We start from the raw sequence: 12,787 nt of genomic DNA on the forward strand, positions 1-12,787 counted from the left end.
CTTTTGCCTGTCTGTGGAATTTCCACATCTGCGTGGATGACCCATACGTATACTATTAAATTTGATTTTCTCCTGTTAATCTGTCAGTTGATTTTTTAATAGATTCTCAGTCCAGCTAGAAAAACTTTAAGGGGTCACAATTTGGCTCATAAAAAATGATTTATATCTTTAAAAAATCCATAGAATGTTGAATTTATGTAGTAGACATTAAATTAGGAATCTTCCGGGCAGCCCGGGTGACTCAGTGGTTTAGCGCCACCTTCAGCCCAGGACCTGACCCTGGAGACCGGGGATCGAGTACCTCGTCAGGCTCCCTGCATGGAGCCTGCTTCTCCCTCTGCCTGTGTCTCTGCCTCTCTCTGTCTCAGTGTCTCTCATGAATAAATAAATAAATAAAATCTTAAAAAAAATTAGGAATATTCCTGTTTCAATTCATTTCAGGGGTGAGTATCCTACTAAGATGAGGAAAGGAAAATGGAGAGAATTGGCTCCATGAATCCTGGGTCCTTACCCACCTAAGGAATACAAAAGGGTGAAATGAGTGAAGAGGGTGACTGGAGGAGCTGCTGCTGTGCCCTCTGCCTCCCTAAGGGAATGGGTACAGTGGAGCGCTACCTTCTCACCAAGTAAGAGGGCCCTTTCATGAGGTCACCTGGAGAACTTGAAATGTGTTTTCTGCAGAAGACTGAGGCCTGACCCAAGCTATAAAAGATATTCAGCGGGACAGAAGTGGGTCTGCTATGCTCCACCGGCAGCACATACACTAAAATTGGAATAGTAAGGAAATTAGCATGGTCCCTGTACAAGGACAACATGCAAATTCATGAAGTTGTTCCACCATTTTTATAGGTGAGAACACTGTATTGTATAATTGAAGTTTGCCGAGAGTAGAACTTAAATGTTTTTAAGTGTTCTCACAAGCATACAAAGATAAATATGTAAGGTGATGGGTTTATTAATTAGATGGGGGCATCCTTTCGCAGTGTATATGTATATCCAATCACAATGTACACTTTAAATATTCTATAATTTTGTCAGAACTCTATAAAGTTGAAAATTTTTAAAAGCGGCTTTGCTGTAATTGCCTATACTCCTAGAGTTTTCAGAGCCAGGGGTAAGCGAATGTTCCCACACAGGAGGGAACGAGCCAGAAACCTATTTCTGTCTAGCCCATAAGAGCCACCTGAGAGGAAGGACTTCACAAAGGCAAGAGCCCATATGGAGTGGATTACTAAAAATAAATAAACAGAATAGAATAATAAATAAAATAAAATAAAATAAAATAAAATAAAATCAGGCTGAGATGGACTGGGGTGGCAAAAAAAATTAACTGCCCATATTATGGGGATACAGTGAAAGAAGACAAAGTCAACTTTAAATTCCTTGCAGGCCCAGAGAGCACAAACCTAACCAATCAAATAAGAACTCTCATTTTGGGGTGCCTGAGGGGCACAGTTGGTTAAGTATCTGACTCTTGCTTTTGGCTCAGGTCATAATCTCAGGGGGCTGGAGATCAAGCCTCTCCTAGGGCTCCTCATTCAGGGTGGAGTCTGCTTAAGACTCTCTCCCTTTCCCTCTGTCTAGCCCCCCAACACATCTATGCACATGCTCTCTCTCCCCAAAGAGGTTAAGCGTCAGACTCTTAGTTTCAGCTCAGGTCATGATCTCAGGGTCCTGGGATGGAGCCCTATGTCAGGCTCTGTGCTCAATGAGGAGTCGGCTAGAGATTGTCTCTCTCCCTCTCCCTCTGCCCCCCCTGCCCAATTATGCTCTCTCACTCGCACGTTCTCTCTAAAATAAATAAGCCTTTAAAAAACCCTCTCATTTTGTTACTTCCTCAGCAAAAGAAATCCTTCCTCTACCATATTAACCCAAAAATCTGAAGCAATGGCTAGTAGAGGAAAGAGAAACAGTCGGGAAAGAGAGAGCTTGACTACTTCTCCTCTCCCATTCCAGATAGCTAGGGAGGGGAGGAGCCACCTGCAGTAAGCCATAGCTTTGGAGTAGTAAAGAAGTCTGTGTTAGGATAAATTGTGGGGCAAAAACCGCAGAAAAATCTCAGTCTCTTAACACACAAAAAAAGTTTATTTTTCATTCACACAACGTCCAATATGGGTCCAGATGACTCTCCAGAGCAGCTGTCCTCTACGTGCTGGCTCAATATTTCCAGGCTGCTTTGATACTGTGTCATCTCCATGTCAACATGATTCTGCAGGGTTTGCTCCAACAGGAGAGACTATGGACAACTATGCACCTGTTCATAATTACACTGGCCCAGAGTGGCCATATCCTCTCCAGCCAGAATAGCAAAGCTTGGCCAAATACAAGAAGGGGAGGAGAGCTAAAAATCCTGGTGGGTACTAATATCCATTTAGAAGTCTCACCACAGAATTAATATGGAATTTCATGCATAATACAGGACTAGACACTGCTATTTACAGAAATGAGACTGACTTCTTGTGATTATAATAGACTGTCTTTTACCTGAGAATGAGCAACAGGTCACAGGCCTACCAGAGTTTTCACCAGCGGGCAAGAAAGATTACCACTACTGAATAAATTTGAAAGGGGCCACAAGAAAGAGAAATAAAGTTGTGTTCTAGGGTGGCCCCGGTGGCGCAGCAGCTTAGTGCCGCCTGCAGCCTGAGGTGTGATCCTGGAGACCCAGGATTGAGTCCCTTGTTGAGCTCCCTGCATGGAGCCTGCTTCTCCCTCTGCCTGTGTCTCTGTCTTTCTTTCTCTCTGTGTCTCTCATGAATAAATAAATAAAATCTTAAAAAAAAAAAGTTATGTCCTATTTACATCCCTTGCATCATGTCACTCCACATACTAAACCACATCTTTAGAAGAGATCACAGAAATCAAATTTAACTCCATTTTTCATAATAAAACCTTTAATCTTTCTCTGGCTTAAAGATTGTAATTCTAGCTTTTTTTTTTTAAAAAAACTTATTTATTTAAGAGAGACACAGACAGAGAAGCAGAGACACAGGCAGAGGGAGATGCAGGCTCCTGCGAGAGCCCAATGCAAGACTTGATCCCGGGACCCTGGGATCATGCCCTGAGCCGGAGGCAGACACTCAACCAATGAGCCATCCAGGTGTCCCATGTAATTCTAGTTCTATATGTGAGGCTAGAAATGTTTGTTTTCCGCAGCCAGCTCTTTGTGTTTACTAAATAGTCTAACTAAATGAAGTAATTATCTTCCAAGAATGTAGTTTAACTTTTTAAACTCCCCAGGGAAAGATCTATTTTCAACTTAGTTTAACAGCAAACAGAAGAGTGACATATATAGATGAGCCTTAAATTTAAAAGTCATTTCAATCTTTTAGTATCTTGAATTAAAATATGTGTGTGTACATATATTCACCTTTCTAAAACAACTTCAAAAGCACAAATTAAACATATGGGATTTTGATCATTGGAAAAGCTGATCAATTTGTTATCAATATATATTCTTTAAAGATTTTATTTATTTATTTGACAGAGAGAGAAAGCAAGCAGAAGCAGGGGGAGCAGAACAGGGAGAGGAAGAAGCAGGCTCCCCACCAAGCAGGGAGCCCAAAATGGGCTCAATCCCAGGTCCCTGGGATCATGACCTGAGTCGAAGGCAGATGCCCAACCAACTAAGCCACCCAGGTGCCCCTATTATCAATATGAGGCGTTACATTTTCCGTCCTAAAAGACACTAAATAAATTTTCTGGATTAGTTTCTGGAATTAATACAACAGAACAATAAATTCTAAGTTACTGTACTGAAAAATCAATGTAGATTTGGACAGCCAAACACAAAATTTAATAAAAACAAATAAAACCCACTTTTCGGCTGAATGATGACTAAAGGAAAACTGAGATTCTTAGAGCAGGAGAGAGGTTCTGTGGCTGATAACAGTAAGACAGGAAAGCTAGCATTCATTCATAAATTTAAAAACTCTTCCAAGATTTCTCCTAATATAATCCAGAAAGAATAAGACAAATTCTTATAAGCAGCATATGTGTCAATAAACATACATACATACACATTTAGAATGCTTTTACTTTAAAATAATTTCCTTTTTTTGGGATCCCTGGATGGCTCAGCAGTTTAGCACCGGCCTTCGGCCCAGGATGTGATCCCGGAGTCCCGGGATTGAGTCCCCCATGGGGCTCCCTGCATGGAGCCTGCTTTTCCCTTTGCCTATGTCTCTGCCTCTTTCTCTGTGTGTGTGTCTCTCATGAACAAATAAAATCTTTAAGAAAAAAAAAAGTTTAAAAAAACAAAAATTAAAAAATAAAATTATTTCCTTTTTGAAACTGACTGCATCGTATATCCAGAAAATTGAAAGGAGTTTCATTGGTGCTGTCCTAATGCCCTGATGACTGACCACATATATTTTTTAATTCTCCTCTTTAGAAGCCACATTTAGTACTTAAATTTGTACACTGCTATTTTTTAATCACTAACACTTAGTTTTATTTAGTTTCAAGCACCGGGTTTTTCTTTTATGAGGAAAAATTATAGTTCCTACTATTTCCCTAAAATTTTATTAGATGTCCGTAACTTGTGATAGTTTGACTTATAATTCTCTGACTCTACAATTGTGAGAAAGTGACATCATTTAGTAGAAACTGTACTTTGAATTCCGATCCTTCCCTAGGCTAGCAATGTACTGTACAATATTCTTTCCTGATGCTGGGCAATGGCAGCAGCAGCCTTAGCTCCCAGCCAACCACCCAATAACAAGGATTAACAACCATTACACAGGGGCAGCCCGGGTGGTTCAGCAGTTTAGCGCCGCCTTCAGCCCGGGGTCTGATCCTGGAGACCCGGGATGGAGTCCCACATCGGGCTCCCTGCATGGAGCCTGCTTCTCCCTCTGCCTGTGTCTCTGCCTCTCTCTCTCTCTTTTATGAATAAATAAGTAAAATCTTAAAAAAAAACAAACAACCATTACACTGACAACCTTTCTGTACCATACAACTATTCCATTTTTCACTTTCAGTACCATATTCAATGAATTATATTAGATATCCTACACTTCATTATAAAATTGGCTCTGTGTTAGATGATTTTGCCAAGCTGTAAGCTAATGTAAATGTTCTGAGCACACACACAAGCACACACAAAAGTGTTCTGAGCACATTTAAGGTAGGCTAGCCCTATGATGTTTGGTGGGTTTTGTTAAATACATTATAGACTTACTGTATTTTTTTTAAGATTTTATTTATTTATTCATGAGAATATACAGAGAGAGAGAGAGAGAGAGAGAGAGGAGAGAGAGAGAGGCAGAGACACAGGCAGAGGGAGAAGCAGGCTCCATGCAGGGAGCCCGATATGGGACTCGATCCCAGGTCCCCAGGATCATGCCCCAGGCTGCAGGCGGCGCTAAACCGCTGAGCCGCCTGGACTGCCCATAAGCCACCAGAGCTGCAATGCCCATGGATAAAAATCAACCAGGTAAAAAACACTGAATTCACCATGTATCATTTAATATTAAAAAGTTGCATGCAAGACACATATGATTACATTTCCCTCTCTTACTACCTCATTCTTCAAAGCCTAAATTTTGTGTTGGGGTGGGTTTCTCTGCCTGGCAGAAAACTAGCAGTAAGTGCTCAAGCTTTGTTCCAGAACTTTTGTACTAAGAGTAACTAAAAGCCACAGAGGCAACAGGTCCTATCTGAGCAGGCAGGTCTGATTAGAATGGTGAGTTAATAAAATTGAATAACAAGTGATAAGTGATGGTCAACAGCAATGAGGAAGGACTTAAAATTTGCAAGATCTAGGAGAGGTTGGAGAAATTCATTCCCAAATACAATTCATCCCAAATACTAGCTTCATTTGTGCAAAATTCTACTGTATGTGTATCAACTTCTATACACGTTTGGCAATCTTGATCTTTTTGGTCCAGTTTACAAACACTGCAAGCCATCCTTACTGGGGATAATGAGAGTAGTTTTCATGACGAAGACTTTAGGAGAGAGACAGTTGAGAGAAAATAATACCAGTGGTTAAAAATTATGCCCTACTAGTATTCACAGGGGAAAATGACTAGGATATGAAACTGGCTAAGAGTCTGTTTTGGTACAATAATTACAACTACTATTTAATAAGCAGTTACTATGAGCCAGATACTACTAAACGTTTTACACTTAACTGTTTTTATACATAATTCTGACACCTCACACCAACCATTCTCTAACACAATTCTAACACTATCTAGAATTAGTATCTGATCCCATAAGGTAAGGACTCAGTCCACAAGTCTGTCCTCACTTTCAATGCCAGACACAAGTCCCAGGTTGTCATCCATACTTCTGATGGACCAGTCGTAAATTTGAGGATTCTCACAACCTTCCTCCTCAGGTTCCATAATCTGTAAGAGTAACTCACAAAACTCAGGAGAGTGTTTTACTTACAGGTTTCATATAAAGAATATAATTCAGAACAGTCAAATGGAAGAGAAGCACAGGGCAGGATATAGAAAAAGGCGTAGAGAGCTTCCATGTCCTCTCTAGAACACACCAGCCTCAAGAATACACCTCAAGGTTTTCACAAACCTGGAAGCTCTCCTTTAGAGGTCTTTATAGAGGTCTGTTAAATAGGTAAGATTGATCAAATGAATTACTGACCAGGTGATCAGCTTGAACTTCAGTTTTTTCCTTGTTCACAGAAGTGTGTGTGTGGGGGGGAGATGCTGAAAGTTCTAATCCTCCAATGAGGTCTTAATCTTTATGGTAACCAGCCCCCATCTTGAAGCTATCTTGGGGCCCCCAGCTACCAGTCCACCTCATTAGCATACAAAAGATACTGTTAACATTTCCCAGAGTCCAAGCTTTTTAGGAGCTGTGTGGCAGGAACCTGGGACAAACACCAAATATTTATTTCTTGCTGTACCAGAGATACAAGCAGCAAGAAAAATCTAAGAAACTGTCACAGCCAATACGAGATAAGGATACATGATGACTAAATGTATGTGGCATTCTGGATGGAACCCAAGGACAGAGAAGGACATTAAGTAAAAACAAAGTAAGGATATTTAAAAATGTATGAATATTTGTTCAATTAATTTCAACAAATGTACCATACTAATGTGAAATGTTAGTAATAGGAGAAACTGGTTGGGACTCTGTACTTACTTGCTCAATTATGTTATTAAGTTAAAATTGTTCTAAAATAAAATTTAATAATGCAGTACATGGACAATGAAAAATGGCTTATCTCTGAGCTCTAAATATCTCTTTTTAAAAAAGATTTATTTATTTATGGGGGAATATGTGGGGGGGGCACATGTCCAGGGGGAGGGGCATAGGGAGAGAATCTCAAGCAGACTTCCCACTGAGCAGCTAGGAGCTCAATCCCACAGCCCTGAGAACATGACTAGAGCAGAAACCAAGAGTTCATCACCCAACTGACTGAGCCACCCAGGTGTCCCTGAGCTCTAAACATCCTAAGCCATGTCTTCTGACAGGCTTCCTCTGTGTATTTATCTTGCTGTCCTACAGGACATTTCAGCTGTAGCATGCACAGCCCACCAGCCATACCTCTGTCTTTTTTTTTTTTTTAAGATTTATTTTTTTTAAATATATTTTTTTTAATTTTTTCATTTATTTATTTATGATAGTCAGAGAGAGAGAGAGAGAGAGAGAGGCAGAGACATAGGCAGAGGGAGAAGCAGGCTCCATGCACTGGGAGCCCGATGTGGGATTCGATCCCGGGTCTCCAGGATCGCGCCCTGGGCCAAAGGCAGGCGCCAAACCGCTGCGCCACCCAGGGATCCCTAAAGATTTATTTATTCATTTATTTATGATAGACATAGAGAGAGAGAGAGGCAGAGACACAGGAGGAGGGAGAAGCAGACTCCATGCTGGGAACCCGACGGGACCCGATCCCGGGACTCCAGGATCACGCCCCGGGCCAAAGGCAGGCGCCAAACCGCGGAGCCACCCAGGGATCCCCACCTCTGTGTCTTTTAACTAAAAACTCTTAAAGCAGTGCATAATTTAAACCCAGTACCAGAAGTCATTTGTTTACCTAACCAGTATGAGTAGGCCCACCTTGCTTAGGTAGTTGTTGTTGGTTCCATTACTTGTGATGGGTTTAAGCTATGTCCACTGGATATTCACAGGTTTGTAGAGATTCTCTAAGGTGGGGGTTTGGAGGATGGAGTGGGAGATGGGCAAAACACGGCCCCTAACAGAGTTATTAGATAAAACCTGGATTTGAACCCAAATCTTCAGACTCCCAATCAAATGTTTATCCCATTTGAAGAAATAGGCGATTAAAATTACAAGTTAAAAGCATAAAAGTCAGGGTGCTTGAGTAGTCGGCTGAGCACTGACTTGGTTTCAGCTCAGGTTATGATCTCAGGGTCATAAGATCTAGCCCCAAGCTGGGCTCTATGTTCAGTATGGAGTCTGCTTAATTCTCTCTCTCCCTTTCCCTCTATCCCTCCTCACTATTTAAAATAAAGAAATAAATATTAAAAAAAAAGTAAAAAATAAATACATAAAACTTTCAGTTTTTCCATTTAAAAGCTACTAGCAGCTGCATATATATCACAATTTGAATTAATATAACATTATGCATACTTATGTATATGAAAAGATTGACTGATTCCTATACTACAAATAAGTAAAGTTGGCCTGCCTGATGGCCTTTCATTATTCTTCACAGAGATGACAAACTTTTTAGGATGGTATCACCGTGGGATTTTATGAAATAATTGATTTTTAATTCTACTTGGTTTCAAAAAGTGATATAACAGACCAATCCACAGGTTACATGCATACTAAGGCATGGCAATTAGTTGTCGCCCCTCCCGGACATGTGGATATAAATTCTTGGTTTGAGGCAAAAGTTCTCAAAGCAGGACAGCAACATAAACAAACTAAAATTTTTGAGATAAAAACATTTGCTGCTTTACCACCTAAGTGGAGAAAAAAAAAAAAATAACCCAAGAATAATTTAATTCTAGCAATAAACAAAACCTAGGAATATTATTGGCACATGAGACATGGGAGTTGACATTTCTTTTACTATTAGTTTTGGGAACATATCCTGTATTCAACCCAGGGCCAACAGCAACCAAGAGGGAAGTATCTTTTTTTTTTTTTTTTTTTTTATGATAGTCACAGAGAGAGAGAGAGAGGCAGAGACACAAGCAGAGGGAGAAGCAGGCTCCATGCACTGGGAGCCCGATGTGGGATTCGATCCCGGGTGTCCAGGATCGCGCCCTGGGCCAAAGGCAGGCGCCAAACCGCTGCGCCACCCAGGGATCCCTAGGGCAGTATCTTTGATCAACGAAAACATAACTGAGGCTGAGTATTCTAAGTATATCAACCTAAAATGATTATTATTTAGTATGGTAGTAGACTGTCAACTTACTTTTCATAAATATTTGACCCCTGTGTTCATGCATGTAGCACTTTATTGGGAGTAAACATGAGATCATGCATTCCAGTAAGCACATTAGAATGCAACTCCTGAGTAACTTGTCTTTATTAGTGGATTTTAATTAAAACAACAACAGCAACAAAACCAAACTAAAACCAAACCAAACCAAAACCAGAAACAACCCCGCCCAACTTTGAAGCAAATATTGCTTGCTTATAATGTACCTTAAGAGTCTTGAAACACTCATACGATAAAACTGGAAATAAATTTCTAAAATACTGTTATGCAAGACGTCTGGTGAGGGGGTGGGAAACGAACATAAAGATACTTCCTGGCAGTTTGAGACAAGAAGAAATAACATGCAAATACAAAATAAACTATTCTGAACGCCAACGGGGTTAACCGGCATCCTTTCAAGCACTGAGAAGTTACACCTTTTCACAACCTAGCTCATTCTACCCGGGGTGCAGAAACAAACTGGACGAATTGGATTAGTCACAACCGTTTGGCTGCAGAACCAGGCAGCAACCTGGCCTAGAACGTTCCGTTTATTTCTTGAGAAATGGGCTTTGCTGCAGGAGGTGGCTTGTTTCCTAATCACCTATTTGCTGCCTTTCTGCTTCGAATGGAGACGCAACAAAGGACAGAGGGGGGACACCGTGGAGGGTCCAGACCAGGTCGGCGGTGCACGGAGTCGCCGCTCGCGGGGTGAACGGGTCCCCAGGGTGCTCTTAGCCTTCCGCCGGAGCCAGCCCGCGAAGGGGAGGCCGGATGCCACGCGCTGCGGCCCATCAAGCGCTCGGGCACGCGGAGCCCTGCACTCACCATCTCGATGATTTTGGTCTTCCGCCCTGTCTTCCTCTTCAAGGTGAATATGTACTGGGCCAGCACCACCCCCGCCACCAGGACGCACACACTGGCGCTCGCCACCGCGCCCATCCTCGCCACGGCCGCCCGGTCCATCAACAGGGTGTCCTGCGCCTCCCGCTCGGAAAAGAGGTCGCGGGGCTGCTGCTGCGGTGCGCGGAGGAGCTCCGACGCCCAGCCCCGCGGCGGCTCTGCAAGAGCCCCGCCCACGCCCCGCCCACGCCCCGCCCCTCCCGCGCGAGCCCCGCCCCCGCGGGGTAGCCCCGCCCCCGCGCGCCGACACGCGGGACGCGCAGGCGTGGGGGGCGTGGCCTGCGTCCGCAGCGGAGGCGGGAGGCTGGTGTTCCTCGGAAACCACCTCTGAGGAGCTGTCGAAGAACCCAAACCCGCCTGGTAGTAATGGTCTCTCCCCGCTCATGAGGGCCGAGGAGTGCTTCCCTCCAGCTCCCCTCAGGAGAAATCTGGTTTCAACCAGACCGAAGCAGAAAAAGTCTTCGCCTTCCACCCTCCTCAGCCCCTGCTGGACTACAAACCCCAGAAGGCGCCGGCAGTGGTCTGCGCAGCAACAGAAACAACCAGCGGTAAAAGGGCCACCTATACAACGTGAGGTAATATTTGCAAACCCGATTATCTGCTGAAGGATTGCCGTCCAAAATACCTGAAGGACGCCTACAACTCGATTTTTTTTAAAAAAGGGCAAAAGACTGAAAAGGTGTACAGCATCGCTAACCATCAGGAAAATGCAAATTAAAGCCGTAATGAGATACCATTTCACACAAATTAGGATAACCGTTGTAAAAAAAAAAAAATTACAAGTGTTGGTGAGGTTGTGAAAGAATAGGAACTCTTGTGCACTGTGGTTGGAAACGTAAATTGGTACAGCTACAATGGAAAACTAGAAATTCCTCAAAAATTGGGACGCCTGGGTGGCTCAGCGGTTTGGCGCCTGCCTTCGGCCCAGGGCGTGATCCTGGAGACCCGGGATCGAATCCCACACCGGGCTCCCTGCATGGGGCCTGCTCTCTCTCTGCCTGTGTCTCTGCCTCTCTCTTTGTGTGTCTCTCATGAATAAATAAATAAAATCTTAAAAAAAAGTTCCTCAAAAATTAAAGACAGAACTGCCATATGATCTAGCAATGCCAGTACATATCTAAAAGAATTGAAAGCAGGTACTCAGAGATATTAGCACTTGCATGTGCATTGCAACACTATTTATAATAGCCAAAATGTGGAAACAACTGAAATGTCCATCAATATATGAATGAATAAAGAAAATGTGGTATATATATCAGTGGAATACTATTCAGCCTTTAAAAAGAAGGAAATTATGCAGTGTCGGACACACCTCCGGCATATTATGCTACGTGAATTAAGCCGGTCACAAAAGACAAGTAGTTCGTTATTCTACTTATTCAATATAGTCAAAAGTAGAATGGCAGTGGTGAGAGTTGAAGGAAGAGGGGGAGTTGAGCGTTGAGTTTCAGTTTTGCAAAATGAAAAAGTTCTAGAGATCTGTTATACAACCATGTGTCTATAGTTAATAGTACTGTACATTTTCAAGTGGATAAATTGGTAAATTTTATGTGTTTTGTACCACACTTTTTTTTTTTAAAGTGTTACGACAGGGGATCCCTGGGTGGCGCATCAGTTTGGCGCCTGCCTTTGGCCCGGGGCGCGATCTTGGAGACCGGGGATCGAATCCCATGTCGGGCTCCCGGTGCATGGAGCCTGCTTCTCCCTCTGCCTGTGTCTCTGCCTCTCTCTCTCTCTCTCTCTCTCTCTCTGTGTGTGTGACTATCATAAATAAATTTAAAAAAAATTAAAAAATAAATTAATAAAGTGTTATGACAGAAGGGGAAAGGTGAAGTTAGGCGTTGTCCCTTCCATCACTATGTTGTCCCTTTTCTTCTCCATCCCACTCACTGGGTCTTTTATCATTTCTTCTTCTTTGTAAGCATCAGGACTCATTCTCCCCTGCCTTATCTCTTTCTTTTTTTAAAAGATTTTATTTATTTATTCATGAGAGACACACACAGAGAGAGATGTAGAGACACCCGCAAAGGGAGAAGCAGGCTCCATGCAGGGAGCCTGACATGGGACTCAATCCATGGTCTCCAGGATCAGGCTCTGAGCTGAAGGTAGCGCTAAACCTCTGAGCCACCCGGGATGCCCGCCTTATCTCTTTCAAGGGATGGATATAGTTTCCCCTGCTTGTCTCTAGGGGTAACTCCTAGGGATCCAGGGAAGGGATCCAGGGAAGCTCCGTGGAGTTGGTGGTGCTGCCTAATGAAGCTGTCTTTTTGCCGGGGTTGTGGAACAGGTTGGAGAAGTGGAACAAATGAGAGGCAGTAATGAAGCTAGAGGGTGTTTTTCTGTGCACCCTCCGTTCTTGATCTTATTGTTCCATCCCTAGGACCCTGGTGGGAGTTCTTAAAGGGAAATTTGTGGAAAGAAGGTTCTTAGAAATGTAGAGCAGGGGGGCCCACCTGATTAGCATCTGGTAAGAAAACAAGTCTGGAATTAACTATTGGTACATAAATGCCC

At 42.9% G+C, this 12,787-nt stretch overlaps 4 protein-coding genes and 1 non-coding gene across 20 annotated transcripts in view; 2 read left to right on the forward strand and 3 right to left on the reverse strand.

Moving 5' to 3' along the window:
- Positions 1 to 10,468, reverse strand: part of NT5C3A (5'-nucleotidase, cytosolic IIIA) — a 55,195-nt gene extending 44,727 nt beyond the window's left edge. Inside the window, exon 1 of one of the 3 annotated variants that reach the window (XM_025464582.3) lies at positions 10,202 to 10,468. In XM_025464582.3, coding sequence (XP_025320367.1) covers positions 10,202 to 10,339 — 138 coding nt within the window. In that variant the 5' untranslated portion in view covers positions 10,340 to 10,468. The remainder of the gene's footprint in view (positions 1 to 10,201) is intronic. The other 2 variants (XM_049093792.1, XM_025464584.3) reach the window with 2 other exon arrangements.
- KBTBD2 (kelch repeat and BTB domain containing 2) overlaps positions 1 to 12,787 on the reverse strand; it is a 217,026-nt gene that overhangs the window by 181,789 nt on the left and 22,450 nt on the right. The window lies entirely within an intron of this gene.
- Positions 1 to 12,787, forward strand: part of LOC112670699 (uncharacterized) — a 200,313-nt gene that overhangs the window by 162,400 nt on the left and 25,126 nt on the right. For 2 of the 5 annotated variants that reach the window (XR_007402084.1, XM_025464590.3), the window contains exon 1: positions 10,548 to 10,851. The exons of the other annotated variants lie outside the window; for them this stretch is intronic. The gene's annotated coding sequence lies outside the window, so the exon portion shown is untranslated. Of the gene's footprint in view, positions 1 to 10,547; positions 10,852 to 12,787 lie in introns of those variants that run through there. 5 annotated transcript variants of the gene reach the window in all.
- Positions 1 to 12,787, reverse strand: part of LOC112670700 (retinitis pigmentosa 9 protein) — a 204,606-nt gene that overhangs the window by 138,688 nt on the left and 53,131 nt on the right. The gene's annotated exons all lie outside the window — the stretch shown is intronic.
- On the forward strand, positions 741 to 845 carry LOC112670932 (U6 spliceosomal RNA). The gene has a single exon (XR_003143309.1). It is a non-coding gene; the product is annotated as a U6 spliceosomal RNA (small nuclear RNA).

Source organism: Canis lupus, chromosome 14 (genome assembly GCF_003254725.2).
Source record: "Canis lupus dingo isolate Sandy chromosome 14, ASM325472v2, whole genome shotgun sequence".
Classification (NCBI taxonomy): Eukaryota; Metazoa; Chordata; class Mammalia; order Carnivora; family Canidae; genus Canis; species Canis lupus.